This window comes from Eupeodes corollae, chromosome 3, assembly GCF_945859685.1.
Source record: "Eupeodes corollae chromosome 3, idEupCoro1.1, whole genome shotgun sequence".
NCBI lineage: Eukaryota > Metazoa > Arthropoda > Insecta > Diptera > Syrphidae > Eupeodes > Eupeodes corollae.
In genome coordinates, this window is record NC_079149.1 from 72,275,789 (window position 1) to 72,297,211 (window position 21,423).

At 30.1% G+C, this 21,423-nt stretch overlaps 1 protein-coding gene across 28 annotated transcripts in view; it reads left to right on the plus strand.

Annotated features, from left to right (window-relative positions):
• Positions 1–21,423, plus strand: part of LOC129952611 (protein muscleblind) — a 269,585-nt gene that overhangs the window by 231,517 nt on the left and 16,645 nt on the right. For 19 of the 28 annotated variants that reach the window (XM_056065298.1, XM_056065312.1, XM_056065302.1 and 16 more), the window contains 2 exons: positions 7,982–8,023; positions 9,253–19,671. In XM_056065298.1, coding sequence (XP_055921273.1) covers positions 7,982–8,023; positions 9,253–11,241 — 2,031 coding nt within the window. In that variant the 3' untranslated portion in view covers positions 11,242–19,671. Of the gene's footprint in view, positions 1–7,981; positions 8,024–9,252; positions 19,672–21,423 lie in introns of those variants that run through there. The other 9 variants (XR_008782344.1, XR_008782345.1, XM_056065321.1 and 6 more) reach the window with 3 other exon arrangements.

The following is a 21,423-nucleotide window of genomic DNA, read 5'->3' on the forward strand; positions in this document are numbered from 1 at the left end:
ATCCATGACCAGAAGCCATAGAAGAGGCGAAAGGACACCACCCTGGGGTGTTCCCCTACTCACGTGTTTTGTTGCGGTTGTATTGCCTAGAGTGGCTCGAATCTTCCTACCACTGAGCATGGAAATAATCCATTCTCGAATGAAGTCTTCTACACCGAACTTAACGAGCGATTCTTCTATGGATTCTGTAAGGACGTTGTTCTATGTCTAGGAAGGTGGCAAGAGTAAATTCTTTATAATGGATTGTTTGTTCTACAGTACGCACTACCTCATGGAGGGCAGTCTCCGTAGATTTGCCCTTAAGATAAGCATGCTAAGAGCTTTCGAGAGGTCGTCCAACTAGGATTTCTCTAATGTGGTAATCAAGAACGCGCTCCAAGGTTTTAAGCGCAAAAGATGTTAAGCTTATTGGTCTGAAGTCCTTCGCGAATTCGTGACCTCGCCTACCCACTTTCGGAATAAAAACTACTTTGACCTGTCTCCACGACATGGGCACATGTTTGAAAAGGAGACATCCTTTGAAAATTTGTTCCAGCCATGGAGTTGCCACATGATGCAACTTTTGAAGCATAACTGGCAGTATGCCATCCATGCCTGGGGATTTATATGGAGAAAAAAATTGATGGCCCACAAAATATTTTCTCTGGTTATAACGGAATTGACTTGCTCCACATGAACTACGTTTAGCTCTGTGGTTTCAAGCGATTAGGGGTTATCACTCTCGAAACCCGGAAAGTGCGTCTTCATCAGTAGCTCAAGAGATTCGGCTGGAGAGGCTGTCCAGGTTCCATCAGGCTTTTTTAGAAATGAAGGATTACAATGTTACTTCGATAAAACTTTGCTGAGCCTTGCGGATTCCTTTATGTCTTCGATTGATTGACAGTATTCTTTCCAGCCTTGTCTTTTGGCTGATGACAGGGCTTGCTTGTAAATTTTAAGATAGTCTTTATACGGTTGGTAAAACTTTTGTTTGTGGCAGATATTGAAAATTGCCCTCGTCATTTTCCTAAGACTGAACAGTTTTTCATTCCACCAAGAAGAAAGGGTTTTACGGCTATATTTAACTGGGCAAGAGACTCTAAAAGCTTTACTTATAGAAGTTTCAAAGGTTTTCACCTTTGATTCAAGGTCTCCTATCGATTCAGTGAGAATCGGTAAGTTGCTTAGTTTGGAATTCGCAATTTGACTGAATTTCGTCCAGTCAGTTCTTTTCTTTTGGGATTTCTGTAAGGCGGAGGGTTTTTCGACTCGAAATTAATTTCAAAAAGAATCCACTTGTGATCCGAAAACGAATTCAAAAGGGAATCTCTCCAATTCTCCACTAATAAATTACGGTTGTTAACTAAAGTAACATCAAGCACATCCTCCCATCCATCATAATTTTCCGAGCTCGGAAAGACGAAAGTGGGGGTATTGCCTCTGTTACAAATGGTCATATTATTTTCAATAATAAAATCAAAAAGTGACTCTTTTTTTTACCTTACTTAATAATTCGGTTTTAGAGAAAAGTTTTCCCCGCTATGTTTTTCAGTATAAAGTTTTGTTTCTCAAGTGATCCCTTAATCAAATGTGAGTGCTACTGTTTTAAATATTTTCGAAACAAATTTAATTTCTACCTTATCTAGTATAATATTTCTGTGCGTGTAAGCTCAAGTCTTGTTATTTAGTATTTTTTTTTTACACTTCAGAATTTTCAGAAAGTAGTAAGCTTATAGCAAGCGTCAAACTACGATCAGAGGCTCATCATAAGTGCATGGGTTAGTTGTTAGTAAAAAATAATACAAATATAGCCTAACACACGCACAAAATACAAAACAAAATTAGCATTTAACTATTACAGAACAAAAAATAAAATGAGAACAATTACGATAGTGGAGCACTGGTTCTAAACAATGATTTTAATCCCACCTTATTTAAATTTAAATCTATCGATGAACAGTTTGAGTTATATAAAATGCTCATTCGACTTAAAGCTTCATTCTTGCCATAGTTAGTTCTATGGAAGTCAATATGTATAAAATCAAACGTGCGCAGGTGATGAGTTCCGCCCCGGTAATTCAAATGTACACAAGATAGCAAATAAGGTGCATCAATTTCACCATTAATGAGTTGATGAAAAAATACTAAGTCATTATTAACACGCCTTTGATGGAGAGATTGCATTTGAAGAAGTAGAATACGATGTTCATAGGGAGGCAGATCATAGGGATCTTCCCAAGGAAGACCTTTAAGGGCAAAGCGAATGAAATTATGTTGAATTGATTCAATACGTTTTCTATGAATTTCGTAATAGGGAGTCCATACCTGCGAAGCATATTCAAGATGAGGACGAACATGGCAATTATACAAAGAAAGGGTAACATAGGGTTCATTGAACTCCTTTGCCCAGCGTTTTATAAAACCAAGCATAGAACTTGCCTTATTAACAATAACATTAATGTGATGTGTAAGCTCTAAGTTGGAACAGAAATGTACACCTAAATCTTTAAATGTGGAGACACGACAGAGTTTTTGCTGTGATATACAGTAGTCAAATACGTTACTGATTAGTTTTTTAGTGAAAGTTATAGTCTGGCATTTTAAAGGGTTGAGTAAAAGGCTATTTTTCCAACACCAAAATGTGAAACTATCAATGTCGGCTTGTAAAAGAATACGATCATGGTTGCACTTTATTATTTTGAAAATCTTCATATCATCAGCAACATGTCAGGACATGACGATACATCGTTAATAGACAGGATGAACAGAAACGGGCCAAGATGGCTTCCCTGGGGAACACCAGATTGAGCAACAAAACGTTCAGAATGACAATCTCTAAATTTTACCTCGAAGGATCTGTTCTTAAGGTATGACTTAATCCAAGCTAAGAAAAATGGTGGAAAACCAAGAGCCTTAAGTTTAAATAAAATAATTCCGTGGCTAAGTTGGTCAAAAGCTTTAGAAAAGTCAGTGTATACACAGTCAACTTCATAACCTTGTTCTAAAGCGTTTGAACATATGTTTGAGAATGTGAGGAGATTAGTAACGGTTGATCTTTTTTTCACAAAACCATGTTGCTGTTCGCAAATGATATTTTTAGTAAAATATGCTACGCTTTTACAAACAACTTGTTCAAATACTTTAGGAATGCAAGAAAGCTTTGCAATTGGCCTGTAGTTGCTTATATCCGACTTGTTACCTTTCTTGAAAATTGGTGTTAGAAAGGACTTCTTCCATATACTGGGAAATTTGCCTGTTTTTAGAGAAACTTTGAATAAAAACGTAAGGGGTTCAACTAAAGCATTACCACACTTTTTTAGTACTATCGGGGGAATACCATCAGGACCGGCTGAGCAGTCATCATTCAACGCAGATAAAAGATCAAGGACCGTACTCTGTAGCACAGGTATGTGACTACAGCTAGTTTGCGAAAAAGTGTGAAGATTATAAAAATATACTTCATCAACTTCTTGAGGGCTATTAACAAATGACTCACGGAAATTCGTTGCGAAAGCGTTACAGATATCAAAAGTTTTATCTAACGAAAGGTTCTTGTAAGTGAAGTTAACTGGAAAGCCATCTGATTTTTTCTTAGAGTTTACAAACTTCCAAAATTTTTTAGGATACCCTTTCAAAGAAGTGGCCATATCAGTAACATAACAAGCATATACAAAATTAGAAAGAGATTTAAATTGGTTAAAGAGTTCAACATAAAAAGAGAAGTTGACTGGAGACAGAGTTTTGAGATACGTTTTCCATGCCTTATTTCTTTTGTTACGCAGTAAACGCAATTCTTTCGTGTACCAAGGATGGCTAAAGTTTGTATTTCTTGATTTCTTTATCGGTACATTTTTTTCAAAACAATAATTAAGGATCCTATAAAAAGTTGAAACTGCTTCGTCAATGTTAGAAAATGCTAGTGTATCAGCAATTCCAGAAATGGTTAAATCTTCAAACAACTGCTGGAAATTGGCTCTTCTGAAATCAAAATTATATAAGCAATCAAAAGAATTACTGTGATTAGTAAGGTGATTACTTAATTCAAAAAAAATGTCCAAAGGGGGGTGATATTTGTCAATATTAGTAATTCCTGATCTAGATTCTAGAACAAGAGTACTAATAGCGTAAGAAGAAAAGACTAAATCGAGAATTCGATTTTTTGAGTTTTTAATACAGCTTGTTTGCTGTAAGTCAGTAAGAAGGACTTTATCGAGAAGAGATAGTTCCATTTGCAAAGAAGAAGGAGAGGCTTCAAGGCAGGATTCGTCTTCGGATGGAATCCAGTCAATGTGTGGTAAATTAAAATCACCTAAAAGTAAGATATTGGTGTCAGAGCTGGACAAATTTATAAGATAGTCTAATGCCAAGGAGAGATCGTTATAAACAGAACTTTTTGGAGGAATGTAAACGTTTAAAATGAAAAAAGTCTTAGTCTGTACCCATTATCTTTACACATACAAGTTCAATTGATAATACAAATGGAAAAGATACAGAAGAAGAGAAATGTGTACTTTTTACCGCTATGAGAACATTTTTTTACCGCTATGAGAACATTTTGTCTCTTCTAAGATCCACTTATTATGTATATGTATTGATTTATTATGTTGGAATACAATTTGCACCGAAGTTTATTTTTTTAAATTTAAAATGATTTAATTTTAAACTGCTGTTTATTTTTTGATTGTAAATGTTTCTGAAGAATTTGTAATTGTAACATTCCACCAAACAGTTAAATTCTGTTTATAGCGAACTCTCTTCGGCATTTGAATTGTTATCAATTTATCCTTCTCTGATACCAACATTTTACTGTTATCTATTTTTAATACTGCAATGGAGCGTCTCTTTATTCTTCACAATTGTAACTATCTTTTTGCTAAGCTATTTTTGTTACTGGCATACAGGAAACGAGCTTTTCGATCTTGTCGATTAAATATATTCATCTTACGCTTGTACCTTTGTTCTAAATATAGATCAGTGATTACTTATATTGATAAATATCACCCTTTCGACATTTTTCTTCGCTTAATCACTTTACTGAACACAGTAATTACTTTTATTGTTTATATTATTTTGACGAGTGTGAAATTCTTGATACACTGACGAAGAAGTTTCAAAACTTTGCCTATGCTACAGATTACCAACCTAGATCTTCTTTCTGTGTTGAATGATGACTACTCAGCTGCCCCCGATGGTAAGAAAACGAATAGAAATATTTTGGTCAAACCCCTTACATTCATATTCAAATTTTCTCTAAAAACAAAATTGGAATATTGGAAGTCAGACAAAGTGGACAATACAAAATTACAGACCCAATGTAAAACTTTCTTGCATTCCTAAACTTTTTAGTTTAAATCTCATTCGCAGTCAAGAACTCGGATTAGTGAGAAAAAGATCAATCACTACAAACCTTCTTACATTTTCAAACACAAACATTGAAAAGCTTTAGAACAAGGTTAACTGCGTATAGATTGATTTTTTTAAAGCTATTGACCAACTTAGCCTCGAAATTATTCTGAACTTAAATGTTTCGGTTGATACTTGTTTTCTTCGATAAAAGTTGGATAAAAGCTTACCTTAAAAATAGATCTTACGAAGTAAAATTTAAAAAGTGTCTCCCTCTTCTTACTCAATCTGGTGCTCCCCAGGGAATTTACATTTAAGCTTCTCATTTTTGCTGACAATGAAGATTTTTGAAATAATAAAGTCCACCCAGTATCGTATTCTTTTGCAGGTTGATTTTGATAGTTTTACATTTTTGAAAAATAATCCTTCAAAATGCTACACGATAACTTTCTCTAAAAAATTAATTGTATTTGATTATTGTATTTCGCTCTTTTCCGGCTTTTCTTTTAATAATTTAGGTTTTCAAATTTTCATTTCCAACTTATTATTTGGTCAGCCAATTAATTTTATTGTCAATAAAGCAAAAAAAACGCTGGTCATCTGAATTTCTACATTTTAAGCTAACTATAGCAAGAATGAAGCTATGATATTGTACAACCTAAATTCCTCGTCTTTTGACTTAAATCTTTTCTAGATTAAGTAGAATTAAATCGTGTTTTGTGTAAGATTATACTGGGACTCTTAATCTATGAATATGATAAAACATATGTCTGCGCTGACTAGTCCTGGAGGTCCAATTTTCTGGTAAACAGATAGAAATTAATCCCAGCTTTTTAAAGGCTGTTCATTTCGCATTGAATTTGAATTCAAATAAAAAACATTTTTTGAGATTGGTACATGAAAAAAAAACTTTAAGGAAATGAGTAAAGTACCCGTGTCATGATGGTAAGTGTAATGGACTGTGCGAAAGTTCTTGGGTTCGATCCCTGCCTATGCCACCTAAAGTTTTTTTCACGGGCACTGCCTCTTGCAAGGAAATTCTCCAAGAGTAATTCTTATCATGAAAAGTACTTTCTCAAATTTGCCGTTTGGATTTGGCTTAAAAATGTAGGTCCCTTCCATCCCTGACAACAGTACTCGCACTAGGCCCTAGTTCTCAACCGGACTGTTGCGTCATCCAATTTATTTATTTATAAATTTTCTAGCATTGTAACTATTAAAAAACTAGCTCCTTCATGCCTTATGTGCAATAAACTTTTAATACAAAAATTGCATTCATGTTCTTTAACGATTAAATTACATTTTTAATAAACAAATGTCTAACAGTTGAAAAATATCCTCACAATTTTTGTAAATGGTAATATCTTCTATGTTATCACTAATCACCGTTTGACAAAATCATCTTTATCATATTTAAAATTTTAAACAGTTTGGGAACTATACAAAAAGCATAGTGGATAACTAAGCAAATATTATTTCATAGAAATCCATAAAATATCTTCTTCTATTTTTGGAAAAATCGCTTTTAAGTGATTTGAAGATAAATGTATTTTTGCTTATGCTGGTTCGAATTGTTGTTAAATTAAATACTGTGCATAAAGACAAATGAAATCAGTCCAACTTTCAAAAATGTCAGTCATATAGCACTTTGACAAAATGAAATACGTCCACAATATTTTGAGAAGTTAGACCAACCTATTTTCACTACCCACATAAAGATGTTTATAAACAGTATATAAGTATCTATGGAGCCATGCTGTCCTTACGCAGCCCTCTGATAAGGCACATTGTAGGATTTGGAGTGCGTGCGAGACAGGGCAATGGTTCTTGAGCATTTAAAAAATCTGGATTTGAATAATTGTACAAAATTGATTTGAACAGCATGTTAGAAATTCGCATGTTTTCATCATTATATAGAGATACTTTCATTTGATTTCAGAAACCATTAAAAATTTTAAAAACTTTGATAATATTCTTCATACATGTACGAGTATATAAGGTATAGTTTTTAGTTTATCACGCCACCTTAACGCAGCTTTTCTTCAGTTGAATCTTAAATTGAATCATGAATTCTTAATTTTTTGATTCATATGATAACATGATTTTATTTAAAAAAAGGTGTAGCCATGTAGCCTAGATATATTTTTAATTTAGCTTAGTTGCGTAAATATATGAATTTTAATGCTGAAAACTCTTAAACAAAAATATCAATGTTGAGTTATTTTATTTTTATTTATTTTACTATATTTTATTTTATTTTATTTTATTTTAATCAAAAGCAAACCATTTGTTTTTATTTTGCGCAAAAAAAATAGTTTTTCTTATATTTGAAAGCGATTGAACACTGGCCAGATGGAGTCATCGAAAATTAATTTCTCCTTGGCGTTGGTTAAATATTTTGATTATATTAACAAAAAAAATAAGCCAATTAATCAGAGATTATTTAATATATTTAACATATGAAAAATTGCTGCTCTTTATATAATACTACCATTCCTTGCTTTTAAAATGTTACTAATATTGTTTTCTCATACCCTCTTTTCTTCCAACATTTAACGATTTCGTGGTTATTATCAAAACAATCATCTTGAAATTATGACAAAATCCAATCCTGTAACCAACTTAATTGAATTTGATAAAATATGAATTGCTCTAAAAGATGGATGTAAAAACGGTTGGTTCATTTTACTATGAAAATTTTGTAAGTACATAAAAAGATTTTCATCATCTATGTAAATATAATTTTATTGCATGAAGTATTTTGCTTGATAATATAGATTTGAAACATAACATTTCAAGTAATTTTGAATAATATTTTTACAATGAACAGATCATTTAATTTGTCTTTAGCAGACTATGAATATGTGCCAGCACTTAATTTCAATCTTTTTGGCCAACTTTATTTAACATTTCTCAATTTTAGTCAAATTCAATCATTGAGAGGTGTGTTCAAATAACATTATATTTCGTGCACTTTTTAAAATTTTTTGGTCAGCATGTATTTCTTTCTTTGGAGATATTTAAAAAAATTGTTTACGTCAATAAAAAAGATCAATTAAAAAGTTAGAGAATAAGATATGTAGTTCGCTATAAATGAACGACTTCGAACCTCAATTGTGCCCCAACGACGTCAAAAATATTCACCGTCGCATAGAGGTATGCCACTGAAATTTTGGAGGACAATTTAAAGAAATTGAAAGAGAATGCTATACAAAAATTTCATTTTAGTTGTTTTCTCTCGAGAGAACTGTATCGCATTGAATCTAACTTTTCTAGGGCCCAGTTCAACGATTTATTTTTAAACTTGCCTGGATCATTCAGTATCGTGGTTTTAATGCGGGTTATCTAACATGAGAACAATATTTTCTTTTCTGTTCTATCCTTAGAGATTACATGTTGGGAATTTTCCTATGGCGGAAGTTAACGCCTGGGAAAAGCTGGTGGTACCATTAATCGATAATGCGAGTTTAAAAATATTAGAAAAAAGTCTTTCAAAAAGTCCATACATCTATAAAGTTAAGGTGATAGATGCAATAGAAGTTCTCAAAATTTTAGATACTGATCAGTAATAGATAATTGAAATGTTTGGTCTTATCAACGTTAGATTTATTATTTAAATTGAAGTTAACTTAAACTTTACTGTATTTATTTCTCAGTTCTTGCATTCAATTCAGGTTTTTTTTTAATTCAAACTGAACTCAAATTAAATATTATGTTTATATTGTAAACTTTGATAGTCGTATTAGTCAAAAAAAAATAAATATTTGTATGAAATAATTCTGTTATTAAACTTGAATAGCTTTTCTTACACTTTTTGGGTAAATATAATACAATTGTTTTTTTTTTTTAATAGATACATACATATCAAGTACTTATATAAATGTAAATGAAATTTTCGTTGCAATATTTTTATTTCACTTTTCTTTTTAGGCATTCTCTGGAATGGTTCCCTTTAAACGGCCTGCTGGTGAAAAGTCGGGAATACCCGTGTATCAGCCTGGTGCAACAACCTATCAACAACTAATGCAACTGCAACAACCATTCGTACCAGTGTCATGTGAGTACCAAAGTCAAAATCCTTCAGCTACAACTGCAATTCCACAACCACAAACATCCACCACGGCAAATCCAATTATCGCTAATAATAATACCAATAATCATTCAATGATAAATAACAACAACTTTATTTTGAATAATTTAAATCATTTGAAAAACAACAATAAGATAAGTCAAGTAAATTTGAATACTGTTCATAATAGTATGGCTAGTAACGGTATGTTGAGTATTAATAACTTAAACAATAATGCAGTAATTGTACCATCGTCAACAAATACTATAGCTATAGCGGCAACAAAAATTAGTAATAGTAATAATAATAACGTGTATTCTCTAAATAACAATAATATTGGTAGCAACAATAGTGGTTCTCCTTTAGTAAATAACAATTTAACTAACAAAACACTTTTAGATTCAATATCAACTGGTAGCACACCTACAACACAAATCCAATCATCTTCTCATAACACACTTACTCCTTCATATTCATCCTCTTCCCCTTCAGTATCCACAGTAGCAGTACTTACAACCGCTGATTCAGCATTGACAAACCCTGCCAATGTTTCGGCTTCATTATCGTCATCATCAAGTAGCATATCTACCCAAATGTTGATTAGCGCACCACAGTTGAATACAGATATACAAATAGCCAGTGGTGACGAAACAGAGGATTTTAAAGAGGAAGTCCATAGTGAAAATACTACCAATACAACGAGTAGTTCCAATGACACAGTAGCTAATGATTCTGCTTCTATAATAACTCCTTCATTGCCTAGCTCAATGATAAGTAGCAACCCTACAACTACACATAACATAACTACAACTACCACTTTTCAAGGTAGCCCAGAAACTCAGTTGAAAACCAGTTTGTTAAAATATGAACAAGCCAATAGCAATTTGGGTATAACTTCAACAACTTCTTCAGCTGATGTTTTATTTTCAGCTCCATCTACCCCTAGTATTTCATATTCGACAAGTACTCAAAGTAGATTGTATACGGCACCGCATTCATATGCAAATGTTATGGTTTCACACCACGGATATACCCCTGTTTCTTCAAGTGCTACGTCAGCCGTACCTATTGCATATTCAACAGCACCTTCAGCTTATAACTACACTTCCTACCCTACACAGTCTTATGCTTCTCAGCCCTATCAAGCTCAGTGTTATCCAACAAACAGTTATTATGCTGATGCTGCAACTATTGCTAAGGAAGTTGCTCAAAAGAATTATGCGAACGCTGTTAAAATGGCTGCTGCTTCAAATGCTCTTTCGGGAAAACCTTTAACGGCAGCTATTAATTATACAGGACTTCCTCTAAACAAGACTTATGTAGCCCAAAACCCGGGAGCTGCCGTTGCTTTTAACCATCACCAACAACAGCAGCACGCTGTTGCTGCCGCAGCAGCTCAAGCTGCACAGGTAGCTGGACTTCGCATCAGTTCTCATAACGTTGGGAGTACCTTAGGCACTGTCCCAGTGTCAACACCAAGCTTGCTTCCTAGACCACCAACTGGTTATTTACCAGCGTCGCAAATGATGCGAGCTCAACCTATGTCAATGGCTACAGCAGCCACCACAAACCCATATGCAGCTGCAGCAGCCGCAGCTGCAAATCAACAATACTTACAGCAGCAACAGCAACACTTTTTCTATCCGGGCATGATGGCTGGATACCCTTACCCAATAGCAGCATCTGGTGTACCCGGTTTGACAACTACCGGTGGAATGCCTGCTATGCCAACCCAAATGCAGGCTGCGCAAATGGCACAAATGAATCAAGCAGCTGCAGCAGCTGCTCAAGCAAATGCTCAAGGCAGTGCAGTTGTATTGAATCCATACAAGAAAATGAAAACGTCCTAAGATGTAATGATGTGTAATGTGTATCCAGTACTTTGGTCGAGAAAAAAAATTTATATTCTCATAACTTCAAAGCCGATACCCATAGAATAGTTTAGATTTTTAGAAAAAGCATGTGCCTAGAGTGGAAAAATTGTTATGAGTAAAATTTTAAGGATCTCTGAATTGATTTCTCTAAAAGAGAAGGGAGGACCTTTTTGAAACTTTTTGACGTAAAATTTTTTGGATAAAACTTAAGAAAATGTATAAGAAACTATCTTGAAAAAAAACTATTTTACAGTTAATGAAAACAATTAATATTTTCTAAAAAATCAACATAAATACATATTCGTTAATTATACCTATACCTAAACTGCTTTCTTAATATTTTTACAAATTGATACATTTACCTCTGTAAGCTGTGTTGAATATGGATATCATTTTCTTGTTCTTCTCTAGGGTCCTTATTATAATAATTTTCGACCGAATTGACAATTTTTGTAGTAATACTACATTATTGTAGAAGTAATTGTAGTAACTATACAAAGCAATATAATTGCCACATAACCCAACTTTATTTATTTTGTTGATTTAAAAAAAGTACAATATAAATAAACACACATGGCGTTTGAAGTCTACTCGTAGTTTTCTTGTATTTTAACAGTATATGTATGTCATCCTAATTCATGTTCCTTAATGACTTACAAACACGTCAAGGTTCCTCCCTGATTCAGAGTCTAGATTTCTTAAAATTTAGATTATATAGATACGATTAATAGAATTAAAAGAAACATTACTAATGGGATAGCGAAGTACTGTGATAGCTTCAACAACTAATATCTTGTCGCATTCAAAAAACAAATACCTACTTGGGGTCTGCAAGCTTGTTCCTTTTTAACGGCATAATGATGAAACATCCTATACAATACCTGCTGGAGAACAAAATTATGTTAGAAACAAATCACAAGTTGTTATTAAAACAATAAAATTAAATCAGTAAAACAGTAGTAACAATATAAAATATAAAAATGTAGTCCATAATATAGAGCTAGGATTTGATTTTTGGTACGAATTATTTTAAGTCTCGTTTTCCTTGCCCTAATATTAACTTATTTTATTTTTTCCTAATTAGGTTACATACTATTAGATAACAATGTATGCATTCAGTGTTTTTTTTTTGTAAAAAATATTTATGAAACAAACTTAATGTAGAACACTTATGTATATAACATCAATGAGAACAAAACATTGAAGTTATATTAGTATAGATTTTTATAGTCATTTTATGTCCTTAATTTTAGACCTTTTAAAGGGATTTTTAAATAATATTTTAAATACCATTGTTAGAACTACTACAGTTCCTTAAAAGAAAAAATAATTGTTAATTTTATGAGTTTTCTTATTTGTTGTGTACCATTAGTTTTATTTTTTTTTTGTTTCTTTATTCTTTATACCTATATTTTTTCTGTTCGATGTTTTTTTAATTAACTTAAGATCTCGTGTGTTTCAATTAAATATTATTGTTAATTTTATAACTTAAATGTTCTAGAAATGTTTGACTTTTTTGTGTCTACTATCTCTTAACTTTTTGTTACATTTTGCATTTATTATTTAATGAATTGTATTATTTTGTATATTAATTTATCAATACAGATGTATTCAAATATAGGTTAATTTTCAAAAAAAAGCCTTAAATGTCTTTTCTTAGTAGTTTACGCCAAGGCTATGGAAAGTATATTATTCTACTGTATGCATTTTTTGCCTTTCTTTTTTTTTAATTTTACACCTTTTTGCTAATATTTTATTTAAAATACTTTTAATTAAACCTGAACCGCTATACGAAAACGCTTTTTGGATGCTTTTACAAAGTTTTTATTTTTAATATTTATTTTATTTTAATATAACATACTTGAAAAGTGAGGTTTTTGAGGAAATGAGCTAAACAATCAATGCCAACTCGTGCCTATAGAAATTTCGTTAAATAAGGAAATTTTTCTCTTTTTATTTGCGTAAATTCTATGTTGCTTGATTTCAATGAAATTTTTACGTAATTATTGATTAACCTTATCTTATTTCGCAAAAGTTTACCCTTTACTATTCTTAAATCTTAAACAATTCTTTGAATTTATTTAAATGTCTTTAATGATTATGAAAAATAAGTCTTCAATATAGTATTCCTCCAGGGACCTGTACAATCTTGTCATACAATCTCAACAGTCTTCATGATTTCCGTTTTCGACCCAAAAGTAAAACAAAATAATGTGTTTTTCGGACCAAATTTACAGTTTATATCTAAATATTTAGCTATTGTGGGAAACGGATTAAGAATTATGTATTCCAAAAATAAATTCGTACCACTGTAAAACTTTATTTGTCCTAGCTGAAGTCCGTCAATACAAAACTTGTCTAACAAAAGTGCATCTCAAATTAACCTCCATATAACGCAAAAGAAGAATATTATAAATCATTTTAATTCAAACCTTTTATTATCCTAAGACCTCATGACTTAAGTATAGACATTAGTACTTTTTTATATGTTCACGTCTTGCTAAGAATGATAGCAATGGGTAGTCTTGTGATACACAACACGATCTCCTATTACTCGAAATATGAACGTCTTACACCGACAACGTACATAATATATTATTATATATATTGTTTCTATTCGGAGGCGATTAGCTATATCTCATTTATTTGGTTGGACGCTGTCAATCAAACCAACAACCAAACAATTCTTTGAGTGAAATAAGAAGATGCACAAAAAAACAAATACTATTCATTATCGTTCCCAAAATTATTAATTACTCCCAATAACTCTTCGATTAAAAAAAAATGTCTTTAAATCCTTATGTCGGCCCATGTGCTGAGCCTTAATATGTAAAACTGATAAAAATAGAACCAAAACAATTTTTGGGTCACTATTAGCTACAAGGTATGTTTAATATTTCGCAGGCATAAAACCTGAAAGTAATGTACAGGTCCCGTTTATTCCGTCCATGGTAAAAGAGCATTAAATTTTGATGTTTGTTACAAATTATATCCTTTTGAAAGCTTTGAAAAGATCAAAACAGAATTGTCCAACTGAACTCAAGTTTTTATAGCCATTTAAATATTATTAGTTTATTAATTGAACTTTGCTAACAAAATAATACACACATTTATTTATACCTACTTATCAACGCTTTTGTCTTTGCGATGAAAACCAATACAACGCAATGGAATTTTGATTTTTTTAACTCAATTTTAAGCATTATTAATTATCAGATTCAAAAACTCAATGTTAAGGATCAATATTTGGAACTCAAAGAGCTTAAGTATTGTTAAAGTATGTAAGTGAGTTACAAAATAATTAAGTTTCATTAAATTTATTGATGCCTTATTGGGTTGAATCGGTTTTCTCCTGGACCAACGAGAACAATTCGGAGGCTGCATTCTGCAACCTCTTTGTTAAATTAACCCTACAAAATTTTTTTTAGGTTAATATTATAGGTTAAAGGGCTGGATTTGGTCCACATCTTATTTTTACAAAATTCGTAAGACATAGTTCTATCCCCTTGGATTGTTTTGAACACTTCCAATCAATTTAATTTTTTACTCCCATTACATTACTTATAATAAAATTACCTGCAAATTTTGTAAATAAAACTTAATGTCAAACAAGTATTTTTTGCTAAATTGAACTTTGTAGAAGCATTTACTAAATCGGGTTGCGATATAAAATTAAAGACGGCAAAAAAATCACATAAAAGCAAATGTCTTCCAAAAACGAAAATTTAAAAAGTAAGAATTAGGTACTGTTAAATATATACAAAAAAAATACTTCAAATTTTATATACTTATTTTTGTTTTTAATCAAAAGCCTTTGCAATTTTTACATTTAAATTAACATATGTACATGTATCGTGAATCAGGAAAAAAGGCATACATTATTTAAGTTATTATTAGTTTGTGATACGTTTATTTTTATATCATTTAATTTACTTTATTTTTGATTGGGTTCATTTTTTTGGAACGAATAGACTTGGTTTGACGACCCTAGGGTTTATATTAGTTATATTTACAAATACATATATACTTATAATATATTATACGTGAGTTTCGAGTTACCGAGTTTTAGTAATTTAATATGTAAACAAAATAAGAGTTAAAACAATTACAATAAATATAAACACCACGTATTATATATTTTTTATAAAATATGATTGTGTTTAAAAAGTGTTATACATATTCAACTTTTGAGAACTTTATAAATATATATAATATGGAGTACGTTTTAGGGAATATTTCAAACAAATTAGTGTAAGATTTTTTGTCCAGTAAAAATTGAAAAAGAAAAGTAATGCAGTTAAATTTCAAAGTGACTATTTGAAAAGTAAATTCAAAAACAATGATAACCACAATAGATTATTACGTTATAAAAACTACATTTGACTTATTGCCTAGGTGCTTAGATATACATTATAATAAATTCGTCCTTTTTGTGTAGTAACTAAAAACAATGCAGGAAAGTATTTTTTTTTCAAATGCTTAAAATAATGTTATAAACAACATCCTTTGAAAGTTCGGTTGTCTGTTCTAAAAGTCACGGTTGAATTGATTTATTTTGTTACCGAATACATAATGTAAACATTTTGTTCTTGTCCAATATAATTGCTTTTAGATAAATTGCTTAACTAACGCTTTTTACCCCCAGTCATTTATTTTTTTTTTCTTCACTTAATTGTACTTAAGTAGCCCTCGTTTATAACTCTCATGAAATTTCATCATAATTGACTCAATAGGAGACAAACTATATTTTCTGTTGATTAAGTGGTTGTATGATAAATCAAATTATGCACACATAATTCCATATTGGGAAAAATAACTTTAAGGAATATTTTATGTAATAAAACCATTGTACAAAAAAAGAGAAAAAAAGGTAAAGGATATAAGAGTGTCTGGTACGCTAGGATAATTAAACACTTTTTCAAAGCTATGATATTAATATTATTTAAAAAAATCTATAGTTTTATTAACAATTCAATTCACAATTCACTCTTAAAAAGTAACCACGATCTGAATACGCATTTATTTTAATTTTCGCATTACTTAATTTCTACACTAAATGCAATACTTTATAAACAATATTTTTCGCTTAATTGAGCATAATCTTACTAAACGAAATCAGACCTTTCTTTAAAAAATAAATAAAATGTCCTTGGAATGTATGAATATGAGTCATCAAAACGTATTATGTGTCGTTATTTTTACTACGCCAAGCTTAATTTTAGAAAACAATCTGTATAGCTTAAATGTAGTACGTACTGCAAAACATTGAGGTTAACTTAATACAAACATTTTTCAAATCCACGAGTAATCTTATTCAAGTAACTTTTGTAATGACTATGAAATTGTTTGACAATGAATGCTTTTACAGCACACCCTTCATGAAAATCCAACGGTTTCATTTATACAACTCAACGAAAGACAGTATTTAAGAACTGCCGACTGTTAATGGATTATTTGTTAAAACAACTTCATTAACATTTCCAAAAAAAATATTTACTGGACTAAAAAAAGTCCGTTTCCTGCCCGGAGATTAATTAGGCTATTTGTCTATTGTTTCGAAATTTATCAAACAATAAATCCTATTTTTAGATTTTATTTCTTGTATTTAATCAAAAATTAATAAAATAATTGGGTAAGAGAAACAATATTAGTTATTAGATAATGTAAAATATTTATAAAAATAGTTGTTTTTATTTTTTTATTAAATTTGAGCTTGAAGATTATATTTTCCGCACCTAGTGACAAAAACAATTTTATTATTAAATTTAAAAAGATCATGCCAGAAAGAATGTTTTGCTTTAAGAAATTTGTATCTTTTCAATTTTTTTATATTGTGTGTCAACTCACCTTTCCCACAATTGTTCCTCCCACCAAGACTCTATTTGGTTCAATTTTAACTCTCTAACGAAACCGTACACCATTAGAATAATCTTACTTTAAACTAGTATTGATTGTAAATACCTTACAATTGTGCAACCAGCTAGTGTACAGTATAGTGTAGTACAGTGCAGGTTCATGAAAAACTGATGTTAAAAATAATAATACAAAATTAAAATCAGTATAAGTAAGATTACAGTAATAATTAAAAAATAAAATTTTAGAAGTAAATTATTGAAATTATGTATCTTTCTTAATTTTTTACCTACTTTCCTCCAAATTTAATTTGGCACTTAGAGAACACTGAAATACCATAGATTCCTTCTCTAAAAGGGAGTATTAATTCATTTTTTAATTATAAAATTTTAAACGTAAACACTAAGCGCGCAAAATTCATTTGTTTTAATTTTATTGGCTTACAAAATATAATCGAACAATGCCATCAACCAATTTTGAAAGTTTTCACCAGCCTGCACTAGCTCAAAATGTAGTGCAAAATATTCAGAATATAAAGTACACTCATTCAGCTCAACGAACGAATCAGTGTAAGTCAGTGCAGAAATGTACGCTATGAACACCAAAAAGCTTCTGCCCAGAGTAGTCCATTGCAACATAGCTCTTGCATCATAGTCTTATTTTTAAACCTATTCCCAAGGGAGTCCATTTGTAGACAACTGCAAAAATTGATATCACCTCTTACAAGTACATAAGTGATTCACAAAACTTATTTTGACCTAACTTGGAAAACAAACAAAATATTTGAGATCAGTAGGATAGTTCAAAATTTAAATGTCAGTTTCTGGTAAAACAAGATTAGGATAAGTTTTGAGAACTTTTAATAGTGTTTAAGTGCTAGTTTTTACATTTGAAACCGAAAATTAGTACTATTTTGATTAAAGTTCAACAATTCAACTACTTAATTCGTATGTGTACATTTAAATGTGTAAACATACTTGCATACCTACCTCATAACCTACGTTATGAGCAGTACATTTATTGCATTGTATGCTTTTACAACTTTGAACTATAAATTTAAACCGTACTGATACACTACACCAAACTCCAAGAACTCACTGTACATTTTTCAACTGAAATAGCTTTCCTCTAATTTAAATATTCTTTTTTTTTGTTGGATTAGCTCTCCTAATTCCCATGAAAAGAAGATTAGAGGCTATAACACCATTTAGCTATAACACCATAAGCAAATAAAATAATTCTTTTCAATCGAATTTGCGTTCACCTTTAAGACATTCTTATTAGTGGTCTCTCTTAATAAAAGAAAAGATGTTTTAAACTGCTTTTATTATAATTTTTGATTAAATACGCTTTGTTTGAAAATGTGAAGTAATTTTTTCAAATAATAAGAAAATAAAGGTAAATAAATAAATATTTCCCATTGAGCTTCAATAAAATAATAGCTATACATTTAAAATAAATTACTGCAGAACAGATGACCCAAACTCATACTTCAAAAGGATAATGCTTTTATACTTTATCAATTATTATTTTTATTATTAAAAATTCTATTTTTTATTACAAAAAAAAAATGAATAAAGTGCCTAATTTTTACGAAAATATTAACTTGAAGAACCATTTCTATTACTTATTTTTTTAAATTTTATGAAGTTATTAACTCCCAACTCTATTTTAAACAACAACGACGGGGTGTAAACTTTTCCCAAGACAATGCCATAAATACAATATATAAGTATAGAATACTGCAATTCAGTCTTATAAATAAGTGCACACAGCATGCAATAGAACAAACGTTTATACTGTTTCTACATTTAATAAATAAATAAATACATGTAAATACCTATTTTTTAACATACCTCACGATTGTATATTTTACTCAATTCCGTCCGGCTACACATTCAAAAAGTGTTTCACCGTGAAAAGTTTATACTTTGTCATAAAAAGTAGTTTAAACATTATTAATTAAAAGAATTAACTCTTCAAAGCTAATCACAAACAATAAGGTACTATTAAAAAGAAGAATTATGTATACATTGTTCAAAAGTAAAAACCTAACATATGCCATTAAACACAACACTAATACAACAGTTATTTTTAATAAAATTGAAGAACATTTTATTTGATCTTTTAAGAAAAATAATTTATTAAAAACTATAACTATAACTTAACCTCTTTCATATATTGAACATAATAACTTGAAATATAAATATTGATAACTGAAAAAATATATATATTTTTAGAAAGTAATAACTGACAAAACTTTAAAAAGTTATATTTGTAGCCCGAAATATAACACACGTATAAGATATATTGAATAAATAATATACTACAAAATATTTTATATGAAAATATTCAGACAAAATAAAAATGATTCACAAATAAAGAGTTAAAAAAAAACTACACACTTATGTTAAAATAAAAAAAAAAAATGTTTGGCAAAGTATATGAAACAAAACACAAAATAATGCATGGATGTTTTGAAATATTATATTGAACATATAATTATTATATATATTGAAAAAGTAATTATACAATTATATTATTATACCTTAACTCAATGCTTTTTCTTTGATATTTTTCCTCATTCATGGTGCTCATTCAATATATTCAAAAATGGCAGAAATGTATTGTAATTGTGTTGTTCACTGTGATGTTGAAAGGTCCATTAGGAGTTATATCTTTTTTATTCAACACATTCGTTTTCATCATCATCTTACTTTTCTTCTTTTTTATTATTTTACTACATACAAAATAAAAACATTGGATTACACAATAAATGTAGCTTCTTTCAACAATTTCGTGATTTTTTTAAAAGTAGATTCTATGTGAAATCATAATGCTACGGTGGATTTGTAACCCCTAAAAAACTTAAAACTTTTATATTAATTTTATACCCGTTCCTTTTTCATTTAAACTATTATGGACTCCTCTTCGCTTGATTATAGAATTTTCAATATCGGGCTACTTTTTATTATACAATTTTGAAACGCATTTTCTTGCCCTGCAAATTTTAAATGTGTAATTAACTTTAAAAAAAATGTCTTCTAAAATTTGTTGAAGCAAGGTGCACTTTAAAAAGACGTTTCAGTGAAAATACTTTTCTCGTTTGAATGCACTTGAGCAGCGTGGCAGCGCAGCCGTGCATCGCCTTGTAAAAATTAGCTTAAATTTTACTGAGCAAACTTCACCTTCCTAATACAGTTTCTTTCATGGCATCATCACATTTGTCTTGCTCTTAAGAGTGAGTTTTAAATGTATCTTGCAAAATAATAAAAGCCCCTTAATCAAGTGATGGGGGTTGCATAGTAAATTTCGAAATAAAAGAAGGGTTTTAACTTCAGGTTTTTATGAAAAATGCTAAAACCACCACACCTACATGTTATGTCTGCTTTTTTATTTATATGTTTGTTTTATGATATCTTCGGTAACCTATATATGTATTATTTATATAATTTTGTTACTTCATTTCCCCTTTGAGTGGTACCTGCTCCGTTTTTAAGCGAAATAATAGTTTTATTTCTTTTCTTAACTGTAATGAAATTGCCTTTTATATATGTACGTACATATACATTATTGTAGTGCTAGTGGTTTTATATAGAAGAACAATATATTGTTCACTAAAAGTAAGTTATAATTTGATCGGGTATTCGCACGAATCACTGACCATTGCTTCTATTTACTTACAAAAAATACACATTTGTTAACAATCTTATTATTCTGCTAACCACTTAACAGTTTCAATTATGAATTTAATTTTTAATTGCAACTTATTTTAAATAACGGACGAGAATACCCCTGAGAATTATAATATTTTTAAATTTATTTCAAGCTCGGAAATGTTAAATTTTACATAAGTCCTATATATATATATAAATATATATATTTATATAATGAATTATATATATATATGTAACTTTTGTTTATATATAATATATTATTGTAAAGCAGGGTCATACTTTAAGTTGCTTATTTATTTTGACTGGTATACAAGAATCTCGCTAATACTAATCTAAGTTATTTGCTTTATAGAGGTATTCACTTTTAATTTTATAAAATTTCGTCTTGGGTTTGTTGATATTGCGTCTTTGTCGGGCACCAATAAGCTTTTATTATTATTATTATTATGATCAAAAAACCATAATTTTATGATATGTTAAGCCTGTTTGTTCTTTATCTCTAAATATCCATACATATAACACATATATAGTCAAAGTTTTTTATTATAATACAAATAAGTCATTTTAAAAAGATTTTTCCAATTATTCTTCGGACGGAATGGTGACTATTCTTAGAATAAACATAGTG